The sequence below is a fragment of the Miniopterus schreibersii genome, assembly GCF_964146895.1.
Source record: "Miniopterus schreibersii genome assembly, chromosome: 8".
In the NCBI taxonomy this organism is placed as follows: Eukaryota; Metazoa; Chordata; class Mammalia; order Chiroptera; family Miniopteridae; genus Miniopterus; species Miniopterus schreibersii.
The window spans coordinates 11,296,427-11,315,813 of NC_138109.1; the positions used below are offsets into that span (position 1 = coordinate 11,296,427).

Below are 19,387 nucleotides of genomic sequence, written 5' to 3' on the forward strand. Positions count from 1 at the left end.
GCACCAAACTGGGCCATGCCCCCCCCCCAACCCCCGACCCGCACTAGGGAGGCTTGTGTCCCCTTGCTCAGCTCCTTGCTTTCTCTGGGGAGAAAGAGGAAGATTCCAAAAGAAAGGCTCAGAGGACAGCTTCTCTCCCACCCCACCCCGATGGCTCCCACAACCTGGGAACCTGAAGTGGGGAGTGCGGGTAAGAGCAGAGAGCTGGCTCCTCTGTCCTCAGGTACCCACAGGGTCATTGCCAACAGGAAAGTGGACTCAGGACGGAGTCTCAGGGCTGAGCCCTGCCTTCCTCCCCTCCCTACCCCACCTGCTCTGAAACCTTCTCTTCCTCTGGCCTGCAACACTCCCTCCTTGCCCCCTGGTTCTCTCTCGCTCATCCTTCTGCCATGTCACCCCCTCCAGGAAGGTCTCCCTGATGTCCAGGGAGATTTGGTTGCCCCTCTCCTCCAACTAAAATTTATCAAAGCTAACGTTTATTGAGTCCTTACTATGTGCTAGACTTCGGGGCTAACCTCCATAGTTACACCATCTCATAAGGACATATGAAGTGGTAATCACTGTCATTCCACAGATAAAGTAACTGAGGCACAGAGAAGCTAAGATGCAGAACCAAGATCTGAACCTTATCTGCTTCCTTCTGCGGACCGAGGTGCAGGGACCCTGTTGCAGTGTCATTCTCATAGCTGTCCCCACCACCAGGTGTGGAGCCAGTCAGAGAGAAGCAGGTTGATGAAATTAAGAGGCCCCCGGTAGGATAGCTGGCAGACTCGGTCCCCTCCTGCTTGGCTCCCCCACAGCCTGATCTTTTAGGCCCCCACCCAGGCCCTGGGAGGTGGGGCCCAGATCTCTATCCACTGCTGTTCAGAGCAGCCCAGACCCCAGTACCTTGGGAAGGAGGAACAGGACAGCCGCGTTGGGAAGTACCATTTACTGGGCTGGCTGCAGCCCACAGGACAGTCCTGGGTAGCCTGGGATACGGCCGAGTCCCTCCCCAGGGGGCGAGCAGCAGAATGAGGTAGGTTAGCTTAGGGGCAGCTGCACTGGTTTTTGAGGGGTGAGGTGCCAGCTGCAGCCCTTCCCTCAAAGCTCCCAGAGACAGCTGCTTCAGACCCTAAGGAGGGTGAGTCCCAAATGGGGGTGGGGGCGGCAGGCTGGCCCTAGGGGCAGTCTTGCTCCTGAGTCAGTCAGGGCTGCTCCTGAGGAAGTCAGCCCAGCCCAGGAGGTTTTGGAGGCGTGGGGGTAGGCCGCTGGGTCAGGAGTGCCAGGCCCCCACCCCGGCTTCCTCCACAGCCTGGTCCAGCGTCCGCAGCGCTGTGGCTGCCCACACTTCTCTTTTCCTGGTGTGGCGTCTGGAGATCCTGGTCACGTGGGCTTGACCTGGGTCCTGGTCAGCCTGGGAGGAGTGGCTGGTGCTCTGGGGACGTGGTGGCGTTCCTGTACACCACGAACTGTACGGAGATCTGAGGGGCTGAAGTCAAGGCCAAACCAAGCACAGACTGGGTTGGATCTGCCTCTGGGGGCCCGTGGCTCCATCCAGAGCTGCTTCCCTCTTCCCATGGCGAGGGCCAGCCATGGCGTCCCAGCCTCTGCTCAGACCACACCTTCCACCCTGAATGCCTTCCCGCTCCTCAGTCCCTGGCCCAACTTCCTCTTCCAAGCCCAGACGGGGGTCTTCCTCCCCCAGGCAGTCCCCCGAACTCCAGCCCCATGATTTTGCCTTCCTTCCACCCTGTACCATCCTGGGAGTTTCACTAGGTGGCTGGGGCCATTTGAAGGCACTGGAGCTTAAGCTTTCCTTTGACATTCAATATTTTATATTAGTTCCAGGTGAGCTTAAACTTTTCTCTCCTTGCACCCAGCAGGGACTCAGCAGATGTTGACACAAGGGCCATGTTTACTTTCTCCCAAACGAGATCCAAGTAAGGCTCCATTCCATTGTTTAGCAAACACACTGAGAACTCGCTGCTCTGGGCGTGTGCAGCACTTCCGGATGCCTTACCTTATGTAATCACCCCATTATCTTGGTGAGACAGTGACTGTGACCTCTACCATGCAGATGAAGATACAGAAGCACAGAGAGGTTAACGGTTTGCCCTGTGTCACACAGCTATGGAGTGGAGCCAGAATTTGACCCCAAAGTTTTCTGACTCTAACTCAGGTATGTCTCCATGTTCCAGCTTTCATTCCTCAGGCCTGCATGGCCCGATTTTCCCTGTTCCTCAGGGCCTTTGCACCAAGCTGGGAACATCCCTCTAGCCTTTGCATGACTAACCTCCTTCAGGGCACAGTATAAATGGCCCCCATGGAGGCCTCTGTGGAGCCTTCAAAGCATGACAGCAGTTTTTCTCTGTGGCCCTCGGTGTCACTGCAATGAAGTAATTATTTATAATTACGCGCATCCTATTTGCCACCCCACTGAGCTATAAGCTTCCTGAGGCAAGGCCATCCTGTTCTTGCTCACTGGACCCAGTGTCTGGCAGGATGCATGGCACCCAGGTGACTCTGGGTGGATGGATGAATGGGTGGATGGATGGATGGGTGGGTGGATGGATGAATGGGTGGATGGATGGATGGGTGGGTGGATGGATGAATGGGTGGATGGATGGATGGGTGGGTGGATGGAATGGGTGGATGGATGGATGGGTGGGTGGATGGATGAATGGGTGGATGGATGGATGGGTGGGTGGATGGATGAATGGGTGGATGGATGGATGGGTGGGTGGATGGGTGGATGGATGAATGGGTGGGTGGATGGGTGGATGTGGACGCTGTGAGCAGACAGAGGCTGCCTGCCAGCCCCCCCCCCCGCCCCGCCTGCCCTGAAGGATACAATGGTGTCAAGCAGCAGCACGCCCAGGCTGCCCACGAGCCAGGGCAGGTGGTGCAGCACGTAGCTGCCCTCGCTCTGGCCCACCTCGGGGTTCTTGAGCAGCACACTCAGTCCATACAGCGTGTTCCCCAGCATCACCAAGGCGAACAGCGAGTAGGAGATTCCCTGGGTTGACTTCCGCAGGAACTGGAGTGAGGGAGTTGAGGTCAGAGACCTTAAATAGGGCCTGTCACTCTGGATTGTGACTGTCCACGCAGCCATCTTCCCCGTCACACTGCATGGAGTCTTAGCCTGCCTTTTCACTATGTGCATCACAGGAGACCATGCTGCATTATGCCCGCTGCCCACGATGCCCTGCTCTCCAGCCCCACCCCCATCCGATTCCCCACCTTCTCCTCTCCTCTGAGGCCTCTAAGCTCAGCCCCTCACTTCACCTGACCTCTGACTTCCCTAATCCTCACACAGGTCACACGGACCCCTGGATGGCAGGCATCATCATGCCCATCTTCCGGAGGCACAAACCGAGGCTCAGAGAATTGGATTAAGTCGCCTAAGCCAACAGTGAGTATGGACCCAGATCTCTGCACCGCGCTACTCAACCCAGAGGACCGAGCGGCCAGGCCAGCTCTTCTCTCCCACTCGGCCCCACCCCTGCTCAAGGCTCACGTTGGTGCGGATCTGAGGCAGCCGGGAGAACAGGTACAGTACGCTGGAGATGGAGCCGATGACAAAGCCAATGATTTCCTGCCGAGTGAAGGGCTGAGAAGGCAGAGGGGAGCGCTCAGTGCCTAGCAGGGGCTGGAGGGGCAGGGGGAGACCCCCGAGCTCCCTCCTACTGGGCAACCCACCCTCCCCCTCAGGAGGCCATGCCTCCCACCCCACCCTACCATTACAGGCCCTCACCTCACCTTATTGCCTGGCTCCACAGACAGGAGCTTCCGCCCCCTGAAGACCTCCTGCGGGGCAGCCTTGGAGGCAATGCTGCTCAGCAGCGGGGCGGCACAGGCCAGTCCCAAAGTGAACAAGAGCACGGAGTTGATGGGGGCAGACACTGGACGTGAGGCAGGAAGGAAGCGGCAGTTAGGTATCCGCATGGCGGTAGGCACACTGGGATTGGAGTCATGGCATTGCCCCTCAGTGGCTGTGTGACCTTGGGCAAGTGACCTAACATCGCTGAGCTTTAATTCCTCCTCTGTAGAAGGGGTGTAATAATACTGTCCTTCTCTTGGGGTTATAAAAGCGATATGAGGAGGGCAGTGGAGGCCAGAGGGGGGTTACTGAAAGCAGTGCCTCAGGCCACATCTCATACAGCCCTCGCTCTGACCTCGGCCACTGCCTCTTCCGAATCCTCAAAGGGAGCGATGGTCTGTGTGCCCTGTGCCTGTTTCCCCAGCTCCAAGCCCAGGGCCAGGCACAGAGGAGAAGATGAAGCCATGTTTGCTGAATAAGAATTTGAGTGAAAGGAAGCCCTGTGGTCTTGGCCGGTTGTGCTCATTGCCCTTGGTCTCTATCTTGGCTGATCAGCACTCAGGCTCGCAGATAAGACCCAAGGAAGCCTTTCTGAGGTTTATCACCCAGCAATGGGACACCCGCTTCCTTCCGAACTCCTGGCTGTCCCCGGAGTGCCCGACACAGAGGGACTGCCGTACTCACAGAGAGAGGGGCGATTCTTATACTTGTAGTGAAAGTACAGGGACAGCATCACCAGGTCTGCCAGGACGTAATACACCGCCGTGTAGGTCTGCAAGGGAAGCGGGGGCTCTGGCTCAGTCCCAGGCTCAGGACTGACAGCGCCCTGACACTGAGGCAGCGCTCTCACATCCCAGCTGGGTGACCCTGAGCAAGTCGCTTCACCTCTCTGAGCTGCTGTCTGCTCATCTGGAAAGGGGAATCACAGTTCCTACCTGACAGAACTAGAGATCAGGTAAATAAAGCGTTGGCCCAGGCAGATGGAGGAAATGTCTGACTAGCTCCTCTTGTCAGGACAAAATGGGACACAGAGATTAAGTGTGGGATCTAGTCTGGCCTGATACAGGTGCACTTACGACTTCACAGTCCCCTTGGGGAGACAATGGGTTCCTGATTGGGCATCTCAGCTCTGCCTACCCACAGGAGGCTCCTGGGCCTCTCAGAGGAAAACTTTCCTCTTCTAACCCCCCCCCCCTCCAAGCTCCATCAGGATCACAGCACCTTAGAGGTGAAGATGTCAGAGATCTTCTGGTTTGATGTGGTCATTTTGCAGAGGGGAAACTGAGGCACAGAGAAGGGCAGTGACTAGCCCATTGTCATGCTGCATGGCAGGGCACAGGGCTCTCTCTAGAGCGTGGGGCCCTCATAAGACGGAGCAACAGGCCAGGATTCTGGACCCCAGGCCTCCAGTGGGAGGCCCCAGAGCCTCTGCCATGGCTATCCCAGTTAGCCCACCCTGCCCGGGGCTAGCCCACCTGCAGGGGCAGCTGGTCAGCAAGGAAAGAGCCGATGAGGTTGCAGGAGTCGCCACCAATCCAGCCCAGAAGAAACCACAGGGACAGGGCCTGGTCCATGTTGCCCATCTTGCAGGCCTTGATGTACTGTCTGCGGCACAGAGGGAGATGCAGGCTCAGGGGCCCAGGGCTGTGGCATTGCCTTGGAGGGTCAGCAAGGGAACAGCCCCCAGATGAGACCACCACAGGGTCCTCATGAGCCTTTCTTTGCCCTTTGGGGGTTCTTACCAGGGAGAATCCCGTCCAACCCAGGAACATGCTGAGTGTGCATCTTTCCAGAGACAGCAGAGCGTTGCTCACACTCTCCTCCACAGCACCCTGGGGACCCTAGATTCTCTCTCATACGAAGGGGGTAGGGAGTTTGAAAACAGGATGGTGGTGGTGGCTGCAAGCCCAAGGCTGGGCACTGCCACTGCCCTATCTTCAGGCACGGGTGAAGATAAGATGACGGCTGAACCACAGCTGTTATCTCCCTGGGGCAGGGCTGTGGCTCCCGGGGCTCTCCAGTACAAAGCCAGGGTAGTCAGCACCTTGGCTGTTTTCCCAAAGGTCCTTGGTACTGGGACCCTCTCTTTGGACCTGTGGCCAGGTCTCAGCATGGGCCCAACGTGGATGGTGGCTAGCTCTGAGCCCTTCGTGTGTACAAACTCATTCCGTCCTCACAGTCCCCCATGTGGTCAGAACCCCTCCTTCCTGGGGGCTGAGCCAGTCAGGTCGTGCAGCTGGGGAGTCTGGGAGGCAGTCTTGCTCCACAAGGGTTGCTTTCTCTTCCTCTGAACTCTTCGCTTACAGATGGTCCGCCCACCCCTCCTCGTCATCTGTCACTGTTCAGGAAATACCAGTTCCTCCTCAGGGCCTCCCCTGATGTGAGCTCACCAGCATCCTTTGTAACACTTGGCACCTGGGTCTCTCTCCTGGACTCAAGCTTCCTGGGGGTAGGGACAGTGCCCAGCACAGGCCTGTTGCTGAGAAGGCCCTTAATGAAGGTTTATGCTGTCCCACAAAGCTCCTTCGGGATACTGTGACCTGACATATCTCCAGAAATTGCAGGTAAAATAATTTTGTAACACCCAGGAAAGAGTGGGCCCTAAGGAGCAGAAAGTTGGCTGCCATTCCTGCCGTCACTTGGGGCTCTCTCCTAGGCCTTTGACTCCCCTTGCTGGTTAATCAGCCAGACCCAGGCAGGGCCAGCGCTATGCCATGGCAGGAAGGAGAAGCCTCAGCCAGCTCCTCAGATGGGTCTGGGAAGCTCTCCAGATGAGTCTCTCTCCCTCTGCCTCCATCAGTCACCAGACCTGTCCACTCTGCCTCCTAGGGGCCTCTCCAATGGCCCCTGACATCACCGCTTGCTGGATGGCCTTTCTCCTCCAGGCCATCTTCCCTGTGCCTCCCTGGGTGTCCTTTAAAGGTGCCAGAATGGAAGCTCTGCATGGAACAGGGCAGTATCTGTTTTATTTACTTGTGTCATACCTAGTACAGCACTTTTGTGCTTCCAAGGACACCAAGAAAGTGAAAAGACAACCCAGAGAATAGGAGAAAATATTTGCAAGTCACGTGAAGGTGGATGAAAGAGGTTCTATGGACAGTAACCTCACAGGGCGATCTGATCATAAACGTTTAACTAGGCAGGTCATGATGGGTAGTCATGCACCAGACATATAACTTTTCTAGCAGAAGGCTTATCTTTGCTTTAAGCAAGATTCATTTGTGTGTGTGTGTGTGTGTATCTAGGTTAACACACCTTTGAAACAACCACCTGAATCAGAGCACATAATCTTGTTAACCACCCTGTGCTCCAGTCCCTGGCTTGCTCTCTCCCATCTTCTTGTAGGCTTCCTCCCATCTCCTCCTTAATTTCAAATGTATGAAAGAAGCTGCAAAACTGCGGAGTGTTTCAGATCTTGCTTCACGGCATATGTCATCAGTTCAGCTCAAATAAACTCTTCTGAAAATTCTCTACAGGTTTGGACATTCTTACGTCGACATAGACTATATAAAGAGCTCTTATACCTCAACAATAAAAAGACAATTAATCCAATGCAAAGGAGCTGAACAGACCTCTTACCGAAGAAGACACAGAGCTGGCCAATAAGCACATGAGAGGCCATTTAACATCATTACTCCCCAGGAAAATATGAATCGAAACTACCACTTCCGCCTGCTGGGAGGGCTATAATAAAGACAGAAAATGCCAAGTGCTGATGAGAATGCGGGGAAAGTGGGTCCTCTCTACAGCGCTGGTGAGGATGTGAAATGGTGTGACTGCTTTGGCAAACCGTCTGGTAGCTCCTCACGAGGTTAAACACGGTCCTGCCACCCTGGCACTACTCACGGGAAGGTAGATGCTGCGAAGCAGAGAATGGAGACTAAGCCCAGGCCCACGCTGGCCTCGTCCCAGCCGTCCTGGGCACATTCACCGAACACGTCCCATATCCACTGGCGGGAGCCGTTAGGGCAGCTGGAGAAGTTTCCGGAGCCCAGTTTCTTCCAGACCATGGCTGAGGAAGGCAGAGGGACGGTGCTGGCACGCTGAAGCAGGTGAGGGCTCTATATGGAGAAAGAGGGGGGCTTCAGCTTCGGAAGGTCGGGGCCCTAGTCATGGTGTCCCCAACGTAAGCCCATTCCCAGCTTATCTGGCACTGACTGAGCCCCCTGGACCAAAGGACACCATCTGCCTCAAGTACAGAGATCAAAGCAAACCCGAGCCACCCACGTGTGCAAGGAGCGCTGGACCTGCAGTCAGGGATGAGCGCCTTCCTGTCCCACCCTAACCCTTGTTAATGCTGCGACTGTGCCTCAGTTCCCTTGGCTGTAAACTGGGGTGATGACAACGCCTCCCTCATACAGTTGTGAGGGTCCGATGAATTCATAAATTCAGTATGGAGAACTGAGCCCTCAAACATGTCACTTCTATTGTAATTCTTGAATGTTCAGATCGTTCCCAGTTCGTTATTGTAAATTACGCTGTGAGGGTCTGCTGAGAGCAGGCCCATGGAGTAGGCTTGTCACCCGACATTGGTCTGTGGGTGGAAAAGAATGGGCTCTATGGAAAGTAATCTCACAGGGTGACCTGATTATAAATTCCAAACTGGGCAGGTCATGGTGGGTGGTCAGGCCCCAGGGATATACCTTCTTTAGCGAAAGGTTTTTAAGCCAACCCTGTCCACTGTTCTTGTGCATCTGGGCTAAACCACCACTGAAATGCTGGAAGTAATGCCCCTCCAGACGTAAGCCCCGCAAGAAAGTACATAACCCTACAGTCTGATCCCCATCTGGCTCCCCCTCATCCTCATGTAACCTTCCTTATCTTCCCTCCTTAATTTCAAGTGCACAAAGCGTAAAACTGTTACTCTCCGGAGCATTTGAGAGCTTGCTACCCGACATATGTCTCAGTTTGGCTCAAGTAAACTCTTAGAAGAATTTTCTAGGTTTGTACATTTCTTCCGTTGACAGGTCAGTCAGATGAGGTGGGTGAGGGCTAAGGACCAGCTGAATCTGGAGGCTGCACAGGTGACTGGGGTTCAAGCCGTGTTCCCCCAGGACCTCACCTGTGTGGGACGCCTGCTGGCAAGGAATCCAGAGCCACCTCCCCCTTCTCACCACTGCAAAGCCAGAAGATGGCTGGCTACAGGGGCAGGCAGGGAAGGCCCCTCCTGGTGCCGCGGCACCCTGCACAAACACTACGCCAGAGAAGGGAGAGAAAGCGGAGCCAGGTGGCGCCATCTCCACCGGGCGAGACTCATCACAGCCCTATGGCTGAGCCTCTGCCAGCTCTGTGTTAATTGCCTGGCTTGCATTCATGCATTTTGTCCTCATATCAGCTCTATAAAGTAGAGGAACCAGCGAAGTCACTTCCCGGGGACATGCAACCAGGAAGTGGCAGAGCCATGAGTCAAAGCCAGAACCAGGACCCAAGCCCTGCTCAAAGCCACCATGCCATGCTGCCTCAGGTGCGCCTGTCCCTGGGCCCAGCAGAGCCTTCCTGTGGTCTGGCTTCACTGCCCAGCTTCTTGAGCAGCCAGAAGACAGGCTTCCCCTTTTCTCACTGTGCTCAGACGGGTTTTCCTCACCAGCGGTGCGAGGCTCCTCCTGCTCCCTCCAGTTCCTAGTCCTGTCAGGAGGTCGAAGGTCCTCCTCAAGCAATGCCCAGGGCCATAGGCTGAACACTTATGTCTTCCCCAAATTATTCTGTTGAAACCTCACCCCTAATGCGATGGTTTTAGGAGGTGGGGCCTTTGGGAAGTGCTCAGGTCAGGAGGGCAGAGCCCTTATGAGTGGGATTAGGGCCCTTATAAGAGACACGAGAGCCCTCCCTCCCTCCCTCCCTCCCTCCCTCCCTCCCTCCCTCCCTCCCTCCCTCCCTCCCTCCCTCCCTCCCTCCCTCCCTCCTACTTTCTCTCTCTTTCTCTGCCAGGTGGGGACACAGTGAGAAGTCAGCCATCTATGAATAGGAAGTAGACCCTCACCAGACATTGAGTCAGCTGGCTCCAAATGAACCTGTGTTGTTTATAAGCCACCTAATCTATGATGTCTGTCACAGCAGCTCCAATGGACTAAGTCATCCTGACTGGACCCTGGAACTGCTGAGGTCACAGTGTCTGAGTGTCAGGAAGGGAAAGGAAGAGAGTCAGCTTCTTTTCTCAGGAAGCTCTAGGTTCTCAGCCCTAGTGTGACCAGCAGTGGGCAGAGGCCCCAGAGCTGGGGGAGGGGCACCCCAGGTCACTGTCTGTGTGGTTCCTTGCAGCATCTCCAGGGCCCAGCGAGCATGGCTGAAAGCCTCTCCCTGTATCCTGGTGACCCACCTGGATGACCTTTAGCACAGCTGATGTTGCAACTGTTTACCTGATGCCCGGCTCCCAGCACCTGCAAGGCAACCCCAGGTTAACATATGGTTTAAGTAAGAACTCTATCTCTGCCATGCCGCATGCATTTCAAATCAAGTCCTTTTGTTCCCCAGGCATCCTGGAATTGGACTGCCTCCTCCACCCCCCCTTACAGATCCCAAATGTGCCACTGCAGTTCATCACAGGTTAGTACACGGCCATCCTTGTCACTTTCCTGAGAGGTGGGGAATACTGTCCTCATTTTACAGATAAGGTCCAGTGGCTTCGGACAAGTAACTTGTCTGAGCCTGTTTATAAAATGAGGATGGTGCGTAGCTGGCATGGCTCAGTGGTTGAGCGTTGAGCTATGAACCAGGAGGTCATGGTTTGATTTCCGGTCAGGGCATATGCTGGGGTGTGGGCTCAGTCCCCAGCAAGGGGCATGCAGGAGGGAGCCACTCAATGACTCTCTCTCAACACTGATGTTTCTATCTCCCTCTGCCTTACTCTCTCTGAAATCAATAAAAACACTTAAAAATAAGTAAATAAAAAGTAAAATGAGAATAGTGACCCTTACTCCTTGGGTTGTTGTGCAGATGAAATGCACATAAAGCTCTAAGCCCAGGGCCTGACAATGCATGGTAGTGACTGTTTTGTGGATGAAAGTCCAGTATTTCAGCAACCCTAAGGCCACTCTCTCACTCCCTCTTTTCACCAGGTTGGGAAGAAATGAGGTGGGCACATGCCCAATGAAGGAGGAGGATATCTTGAGTAATGTACCTTGGCTTACAGGGCCCAGGGCACTGGGTGAGTGCTCCCCTGTCCATGTACAAGGCTGTCGTGCAGCTCAGGGCTCAAGATGCTCTGAGACACATGTAAGCACTGAACAGAAAGGGCCTTCCTCTGACAGCCACTGTGAATAGGACCTGTCACCCATAGACTCTGACTCAAGTAGGGAGCCAGCCTGGGCCCCAGGCCTGGCTTTTGGAAATGTGCCCACCTGGTCCAACAGCACCGAGTGAATGGATGTCCAGAGTTGCAAAAAAGCTTGACTGCATTTGTAGGTTTGACAAGGACTGCAGCCGAGGTGCCTTAGGATCAGGGAGGGTATATGTTCAAAATTCAGGATCAGTACGTCTGGGATGGGGATCAAGGACCTTGGATTTAAGGGGCTTCCCCAGCTGATTCTGATGCACGTGGCCACACTGTGAGAAAGACTGAGCTGGAGAAGGTATCTCCTGCCACACGCAAGCTCCTCTGCCAGATCCTAAGCTGAGTCAAGGAAATGGTTCCACTGAAGTTGGTCAAGTGACCTTCACCTACCAGATCAAGTCCACATCCCCAAGGTACTTCAGGAACTGCCCTCCCCTTATCTCCTGTCCCTTGCCCAGGTCTTCAGTAGTCATTCTCAGGCCTCCAGCCTTCTTTCTGCACATGCTGTCTCGTCCCCTAGGACTGTCCTCCCCATGGAGGGCCTGGTAGAGAGACTAAGATCAAGCTCTAAATTGTCCTCTCAGAGAGGTTTACAAGGGCTGGCTGGACAACACCTGTCACCTTTTCCCCTCCCTCTCCACAAACTTGAATAATGCTTATCACACCTCCTCAGAGATCACTGGTCTTTAAGCCCAATCCTCCCCTTCAACCTAAGGCACCAGCTGCACAGTAAAAATGTTGAGAGAGGAATGGAGGAAGGGAGAAAGAGAAACAAGAAAAGATCTAGTTGTGAGCTCGGATGGCCTAAGGCTGGGGAGAAAGCGCCCTGGCACTGACCGGCCTGATGCTTACAGGTGTAGAACTCCTGGGCAAGTGATGCAGCCTTAGGGTTCCCACCTCACAATGGGGCGAATGCAAGCATCCGCCTCCCTGGCTGACGGCAGAGTTAAACGAGAAAGCCCAGGCCAAGCGACAGGTTGAACGCTCGGTGGTAATAGCCATGGATGGCCATTATTCCCTTCTGGCTGTAGCGCGCCCCCAAGCCCCCTTCAGGGTCCCTGGCACACAGCAGCCTTCAGAAAGTGTTGAATGGACGAGACCGAGACCGGCGCCAACCCGCACGCTTCCAAACCCAGCCTCCCCATGGACACACTTCCAAACCCGTCCTAGGCATGGGGCGGGGAGGGTGCAACCCGTGCTCCCTGCAGACCTGGGGAGGACGCGGAGGGGAGGAGCGTCCCGGCTCGCGGCTCCCACCCACGCCGGGCCTCCAGGTCCTGGGCCAGCCGGTGACTCAGCCCGGCGCCCGCCGCCGGAGCGGCCGGGATAATGACAGAGCAGCCGCCGGGGTCAGCGCTCAACCGCCGCGAGGCCCCCTCCCCCGGCCCGGCCCGCCCTGGGGAAAACAAAGCCATCAGGATCGGGGACCCGGACCCCAAACCCTGGCCAGGCGCGTCGGAGAGGCAGTGCTGGTCGCCCCCGAGGAGGGGGACGTGGCCCCCCGAGGGCCACCCAATCCCGGCTCCGAGTCTCACCTAGGACCTCGCGCTCCAAAGGAGAGGCCAGGCGCCTCGGGACGGCCCAGGGGCTGGAGGAGGGTGCTGCGAAGATGCGGGGGGAGCCCCAGCGCCCCGACCCGCAGCCACGTTCGTGTTCGCCCCCAGCCTCGAGCCGGCTCACCTCGTCCACACCCGCCGCCCGGCGGGTCTCTCGGCTCCGTCTCCACTGCCTGGTCAGCCGACCCGAGGCGCCTCCCCGCCCGGCACCGCGCGGCTCCGCCCCTCGCGCCGCGCACTTGTCCGACGGCCCCGGGGCGGCGCTGGCGGGCACAGCGTGCGTGCGGCGCAGGGACGCTCCGGGCCGGCTGCCCCGCCGCCTCCCGGGCTCCGCCTCCCCGCGGCGGTGGGCGGGGTCCCGGGCGCCCCGGCGCGCAGGCGCGGACCTCATGCTCCGCGCGGCGTCTCGCGCTGTGGCCCGCGCCGCGGTCCGCTGTGCGCGTCGCCGGGGGCCGCCGCAGGCTCGCGCCGCCAGCGCCGCCGCCATGTCCCGTTCGCCAGGGTCCGCCTCGGGCGCCCCGGCCCGGCCGGCCACCGTGCTGGGCACCATGGAGATGGGGCGCCGCATGGACGCGCCCGCCAGCGCCGCGGCTGTGCGCGCCTTCCTGGAGCGCGGCCACACCGAGCTGGACACGGCCTTCATGTACAGCGACGGCCAGTCGGAGAGCATCCTGGGCGGCCTGGGGCTCGGGCTGGGCGGCGGCGACTGCAGAGGTAACGGCCCCTCACTGCCGCCTGCGCCGGCTGGACGCTGACCCGGCCCCAGCCATTGTGCACCGACAGCCTCGTCCCCTCCCCTAGCCCTGCTCTCCAGACCCGGTGCACATGTAGCCCCGACAGCCGGACAGGGCTGTGTCCTGACCACCTTCCCCTTCCCTTCCTTTAGGGGTTGCAGCTCGGGAACCCCCCCGAGTCTGGTCTAGCCCTTAGCTTTCTACCCCTGTTGCTTTCTTGGGGAACCTCTCTGAGGCACTGGCCTCCAGAGCCGTGCCCTTCCCGCCTTCAGTCCTGCCAGGTGCCCATAACCAGGCCCCGCGCTCCGCCCAGGCCCCTCTCCCCATTGCCCGCACTCCCCCTCCGCTCCCTGAGCACCCTGTTCTTTCACCAGTCCCTGGACTTTGCTCAGGTCAGTTGGCAGTCCCTGGGCGCTCTCAGGGAGAGCGGTAGCGATGCAGTAGCAGGCTGGGCTGGGGGAGCAGAGGTGGCCGTGTGAGAGAGCCAGTCAGGTAGCCCCTGCTATCTTCGTGATGGGGTAACCGGAGGGAAAGTGACTAACCCACCCCCAGGGAGCTCAGGGTGTGGTGGGGAAGACAAGCCAGTGATTACCAGGGAACCCAGAAGGGGCAGCGCTCTGGGACGACCAGAACTGGGAGGGGCCCTGGGGAAGGCTCAGAGAGCAGGAGCTGGCTGGGCCTTAAAGGATCAGTAGTGGTTTGCTGGGCAGAGAATGACAGAAAGGGGCATTAGCGCTGAGGGCACAGCTGTACTAAGACTGGGCTTGGAAATGCAAAGTGCCTGGTGTGTGGAAGGGTGGCCCGTGGGCAGGTGTGGCTTGAAAGGGGGAAGTGTGTGTAAGGAAGGACTGTCCCTCATTAGCCTGATTCCATTAGAAGTGCCTAGGAGGCTACCTGACGTATAGTGGCGCCCAGTAAACGTTGGCTATTATTACTGTCACACTTTGCGCCCCCTCCCCCCCAGGCTCTTCTTTCCCAGCCCCTGTGGGGCTTCCCCTCCGGACCCTTAGACTCATAGCTTGGTGGATCTGGAGGAACAGAATGGGGACATGTATCTCAGGCCCATGCTGTCTAGTTCACCTGGCCGCCTTGTTGTTAATGAAGGTTTTGTTTCTGAAGTGGTTTTTCTTCTGCAACCCTTCCCTGCTTCCTTCTTTGACCCAGGCGCTCACTGGGCCAAAGTCCTCAGGTGGGACCCGAGGCAAAGTTCACTGAGCATTCGGAGGAATAGAGAGTATCTGGTCGTAAGGCTGTGGGACTTGTTCCCTCATATGAAATGGTCGGATGACTTCCCTCTGAACTGCTGAGTTGTCTTTGGCAAGGATGAAAAGTGCAGACTCCATCCACCCCCCGATCCAGCCAGCCAGCGTTCTGTATAGCATTTCCACGCCGCTTGCAAGGCAGAGCCGTGCTTGCATGGCAGAGCACTATCTCGTTCTCATGGGGACTGTGTCTGGACGGTGGGTGTGTGGGTGTGCAGCTTCCATGAGTCTGGAAGGGGAAGGGGAACTATAATTGCCTTCTGCTCATTTTGCCTTCTGCCTGTCTCTCAACTTGATCTCTGCCAGCGCTCATGTTCAGGCAGATACTTCTCTTCTCTGAATTCTCCCAGCAGCCTCTTTACCCGTCTCTATACTTCCAGGCCTGCCCCCTTGAGTTTTTTCCTCTATACTGCAGCCAGAGTGCAGGCACACACTGACTTGAAATGTTTGAGTGATGGTGTCTGAGAAGATCCTTTGAGATTATGCCTGTGCCCTTTCTCTTCTCTCTTGCTCCATTGCTCCATGCCTGGAGTTTATGCTCTTATAGCTCAGAATTGCCAAGTATGGCCCTTCACATACTGTATTGCCTTGTCTATGATTTTTGCCTGTGTTCCCACCCTCTGGAATGTGCTTCCCAGCCTTCCTTGTTGACTGTGACTCATTCTTGGAGACTCAGCTTGGGGGTTATCCCACAGGAAGCCTTCCCTGGCAGTCCCAGGCTGACCACACACCTCTTCTCTGGGCTCCTTTAGCACCAGTGCTTTTCTGTGCAGCACTTACTGTATTGTAACCTCACCTTCTAGACTCTGAGCTCCTTGAGGGTAGAGATCGAGTGTGTTTAGTTCCTTTCTGTGTACTCAGCCTCCAGTGCAAGGCTTGGCACACCAAACAGTATGATGACTAATAATAGTTACTATAACAGCAGTGAACATTGAGAACTTACATGTAACATCATGTAGTTCATCCTCACGATCTCCCAATGAGGACAGTTCCCTATCACCCCTATTTTACAGATTATAGAACTGAGGCTCAGAGAACTTAAATAATTTAGCCAGGGTCACATGGCTAGTAAGTGGTTATAGTAAGTCTCTCCACCATTGCATTCTGCCCCCAAAGTGAAAATTGCCACCAAGGCCAATCCCTGGGATGGGAAGTCACTGAAGCCTGACAGTCTCCGGTCCCAGCTGGAGACATCACTGAAGCGATTGCAGTGCTCCCAGGTGGACCTCTTCTACCTACATGCACCTGACCATGCCACTCCCGTGGAAGAAACGCTACGTGCCTGCCACCAGCTGCACCAAGAGGTGAGGGTGGCCCCCCTAGGCTCCAGGAGGAGGTCTGCTGCTCCTCTCTTTGGCCTGCCATTACCCAGGAGAGTGGAGGCTCCAGGGCTGTCCCAAAGCAGAGCTGGGGACAGTCCCCACTCCTAGGGTTGTCTTGACGGTGTTGGGTTCTGACCACTGCCTCTTCCCTGCAGGGCAAGTTTGTGGAGCTTGGGCTTTCCAACTATGCAGCCTGGGAGGTGGCTGAGATCTGTACTCTCTGCAAGAGCAACGGCTGGACCCTGCCCACTGTGTACCAGGTGCGGGGCAGGGCTGCAGAGGCCTGTCTCCAGGGCTCCTGTGATCCCGACTTCTCTTGGCCCCTCTGACCGGCCCTTGCCCTCTCCATAGCAGCCATTCCCCTGCTCACAGCCTGCATATTGGCCCCAGGTGCCCCTCAGGTTGACGTGCAAGCTCCTCAGCCTGGCTCTAATCCTGGAAACCACCTTTATTGTGATTATCTGTCTCCTCTCTGTGTCTTTAACTTGCCTCTAACATCTGTTGGAGACAGAGATTGTGCTGGACTTACTCATGTTTGGAAACCCAGTGTCCAGCCCACAGTTGGCACCCATAGATGTTTGTGGAATGATCACTCGAGTCCAGTTTCCCTTCCTGGGCCCAATGCTGTCTCCCCATCCCCTACCACCAGGAGGTCTGGGAAATCACTGCTGAAGTCCTTGGCAGGTTTTGACTGCAGGTTTTAAAAGAAGGTTGCTGGGGTCCCTTCCTTTGACATGTGCACCCTCTCTAGCCGGTCCTTCTGCCTGCAGGGAATGTACAACGCCACCACCCGGCAGGTGGAAACAGAGCTCTTCCCCTGCCTCAGGCACTTTGGACTGAGATTCTACGCCTACAACCCTTTGGCTGGTACGAGGACAGGCTCCTCCTCCTGGGGTGGGTGCGCATTCCTGGCCCTGGGAAGCAGAAATGGGTTTCACAGGAGGCTCGGCTGTGCCTTCCATCCTTCCTGGTTCTCCTTCCGCCCCCAAGCCCAGTCCAGAAGAGCCTCTGGAAGCACTGTGGGTCAGGGGATCTGATTACAGCCTTCCCACAGGGGGCCTGCTGACCGGCAAGTACAAGTATGAAGACAAGGATGGGAAACAACCTGTGGGCCGCTTCTTTGGGAATAGCTGGGCTGAGACCTACAGGAATCGGTGAGCTGGAGATATCTGCATTAGGGGTGTGTATGTGGGGGGGAGTGTTCTTTTATCTGAATGGAGAAGTTCTAGGCTGCTTTCCTGTGGGCTCCAGGCCTTCCCTTGCAGCCTGGACCTATGTCTCTGGATTCCTGCAGGAATTGCCAAACCCTCTGTGGGGTTTCTTCTTGTTTTCTTGGTACCTCTGGGAGGAAATGAGGATCCCTGGACCTTAAGCAGGGTCTTCCAAGTCACAGCTGTTCCCTGGGAAATGCTCATCACCTGCTAAGAGGAAAGGAAAGAGCCCTGGATTGAGGCTCAGGAGACGTGGGGCCTGCCCCCTGCACTAGCTATGTGTGCTCCAGGGTGGAGTGAGGACAGGCTTTGTGTTCTTAGGAATGAAGATGTGGAGGTCTCTGGTGAGGGAGCCAGTAGCCCGAGTGGTTCTGCTGCCTGATAAGGCAGGAGCCCCACTGCTAGAGAGGACACTGCCCAACCCCTACTGTGGGGTTGGGGTGGGCATAGCTGCTCTGGTTGGCTCTTTGCCTATAGCCCCCAATGTGACCACCCCCATGATACTGACCTATATGTCACCCCCCTCACCTGCCCAGTTTCTGGAAGGAGCACCACTTCAAGGCCATTGCCCTGGTGGAGAAGGCCCTGCAGGCTGCATATGGCACCAGCGCCCCCAGCATGACCTCAGCCGCCCTGCGGTGGATGTACCACCACTCGCAGCTCCAGGTAACCCAGCTGTCCCAGGAGGCTCTGCTTCTGTTTTTCCATTTTCTTGGGTGGGGCGGTGGTGAGGAGGGAGAGGGCTGCATAATTATTTGGTGATTTCTGAGATGACTCCTTTGCTTTCTCTGAAATTTCTCCATGCCCCTCCCATCTTTGGGCAGTAATTCTGTTGTTCTTTGACTTCCTTATGTGCTCTGTCACAAACACTATTGGTCCTATTAGGTGTAACCCCAATTTTATTTTTTAACCCTCACTCAAGGACTGTTTTTTTTTAACCATTAGCATTTATTCCATCCTTCGCTGCCCGCTCTGCAGAGTCCAACTCTGTACCTGGTGGGTTACCCTCTCCCTGCTGTCCCGTTTCCCTTCCCCCAGCTTGGGTATTGTGTGGCTCCTCTTTATCGAGCACCTGCTAAGTGCCAGGCCTGAAGCAAAGTACTTCCCAAAATTTTAATTCCCACAATCACCCTGCAAACTTCAGGAAGTCTGAAGCCTAGAGAGGTCAAGTAAGTAACCCAGCTGCTGAGAGGCAGAGGTCAGTGGCTCTGAACTTAGGTCTGTGTGCTGAAGAGACTGGAGGCAGGGCTTTAGAGCTGTCTGAAGGCAAGATAAGTTCTTTCTCTAATAATACAGGGTATAAAGACATCAGATCCCAAATCCAAACGGGTACAGGGCTGCGAGGGGTGCGCATGTCTGGAGTCACTGTGCACTGGTGCATTGATGTCTGTCTTGCCTTTCAGGGTGCCCACGGGGATGCAGTCATCCTGGGCATGTCCAGCCTGGAACAGCTGGAACAGAACCTGGCAGCAACTGAGGAAGGGCCCCTGGAGCCGGCTGTTGTGCAGGCCTTTGATCAAGCCTGGCACCTGGTTGCCCATGAATGTCCCAACTACTTCCGCTAGGCCTAGTCCTGACTCAAGGTAGCAGAGTACACTACAGTCTCTCACCCTGGCCTTAAACTTCATTTAGCCTGTTCTTTTCTCATCGTCTTAGTTAACAAATTGTTTCCTATATTCTTGTAATACTCCCAGTTGCCTTCACAATGTGTAAAGGCGGGGGCTGTGATCTACTCCGGCATTTCCTGTCTGAATAAAGCAGGCACTTGACCTGGGGTAGCCCAGGCCCAAAGTGAGCCTGGTGAATTTGCTTCTTTTGCTGCCAGCAACCTGGTTCCTGTCTTCCCAAAGGCCTGGGGAGAAGGGTGCAGGAGTGTGGATTCGTCTTTGAAGGGCAGAGGCAGTGGGATGGGCTCCCCAGCGTCCTGTGCTGACTCCAGTCTGACCTCTCAGGAGAGGGACTGGAGGTGGCCCTTCCACACATGACAAAGAGCCGTACAACCTGACGCAGACTCTCTCATTCAGAAATGCCTTCACCGAATCATTTACAGATAGGACAGTTTGGGCAAAACTCTGTCAGAGTCACCACCAAGAAGACAACCTCCAAGGATGCTGTGGAACATATTAACACACTCGGGGCTGTGCTCTCATCCTAGCTAAAGCCTCCGTCGTCCTCCCCCCAAAGCTACTCAGCTCTGGCTTGGGAGAGAGTATGTGGAGGGCGAGGAAGG

At 56.1% G+C, this 19,387-nt stretch overlaps 2 protein-coding genes across 15 annotated transcripts; one reads left to right on the plus strand and one right to left on the minus strand.

The window, feature by feature from the left end:
• Positions 1–463: 463 nt before the first annotated feature.
• Positions 464–12,912, minus strand: SLC66A1 (solute carrier family 66 member 1). Of its 14 annotated transcripts, none has more exons than XM_081144667.1 (10): positions 12,608–12,799; positions 10,119–10,179; positions 9,387–9,427; positions 7,649–7,863; positions 5,278–5,407; positions 4,487–4,574; positions 3,742–3,884; positions 3,500–3,592; positions 2,834–3,019; positions 918–1,463 (listed from the first exon to the last, which is right to left on the minus strand). In XM_081144667.1, the coding sequence occupies exons 4-10, from the start codon at positions 7,810–7,812 to the stop codon at positions 1,392–1,394; spliced, it is 876 nt and encodes a 291-aa protein (XP_081000793.1). In that variant the 5' UTR covers positions 7,813–7,863; positions 9,387–9,427; positions 10,119–10,179; positions 12,608–12,799; the 3' UTR covers positions 918–1,391. The 14 variants fall into 14 exon arrangements, with proteins under 14 accessions (XP_081000790.1, XP_081000784.1, XP_081000793.1 ...); XM_081144660.1 differs by having other exon boundaries at positions 919–1,463; positions 10,159–10,179; positions 12,608–12,912; XM_081144671.1 differs by having other exon boundaries at positions 919–1,463; positions 10,159–10,179; positions 12,753–12,835.
• Positions 12,913–12,974: 62 nt separating this feature from the next.
• On the plus strand, positions 12,975–18,966 carry LOC308560876 (aflatoxin B1 aldehyde reductase member 2). Its single transcript, XM_081145226.1, has 7 exons — positions 12,975–13,342; positions 15,741–15,928; positions 16,102–16,206; positions 16,717–16,813; positions 17,001–17,100; positions 17,694–17,823; positions 18,561–18,966. The coding sequence occupies exons 1-7, from the start codon at positions 13,018–13,020 to the stop codon at positions 18,720–18,722; spliced, it is 1,107 nt and encodes a 368-aa protein (XP_081001352.1). The 5' UTR covers positions 12,975–13,017; the 3' UTR covers positions 18,723–18,966.
• Positions 18,967–19,387: the final 421 nt, after the last annotated feature.

Bases quoted from the DNA above. Each gene is read 5' to 3' on its own strand.
- SLC66A1 (XM_081144664.1), bottom strand. From the start codon at position 7,812: ATGGTCTGGAAGAAACTGGGCTCCGGAAACTTCTCCAGCTGCCCTAAC. The intron at 3,885-4,486 runs GTGAGTACGGCA...CCTCACGTCCAG, and splicing joins TAAGAATCGCCCCTCTCTCT to TGTCTGCCCCCATCAACTCC. The intron at 3,593-3,741 runs GTGAGGTGAGGG...CTGCCTTCTCAG, and splicing joins CTGTGGAGCCAGGCAATAAG to CCCTTCACTCGGCAGGAAAT.
- LOC308560876 (XM_081145226.1), top strand. From the start codon at position 13,018: ATGCTCCGCGCGGCGTCTCGCGCTGTGGCCCGCGCCGCGGTCCGCTGT. The intron at 16,814-17,000 runs GTACGAGGACAG...GCCTTCCCACAG, and splicing joins CGCCTACAACCCTTTGGCTG to GGGGCCTGCTGACCGGCAAG. The intron at 17,824-18,560 runs GTAACCCAGCTG...CTTGCCTTTCAG, and splicing joins ACCACCACTCGCAGCTCCAG to GGTGCCCACGGGGATGCAGT.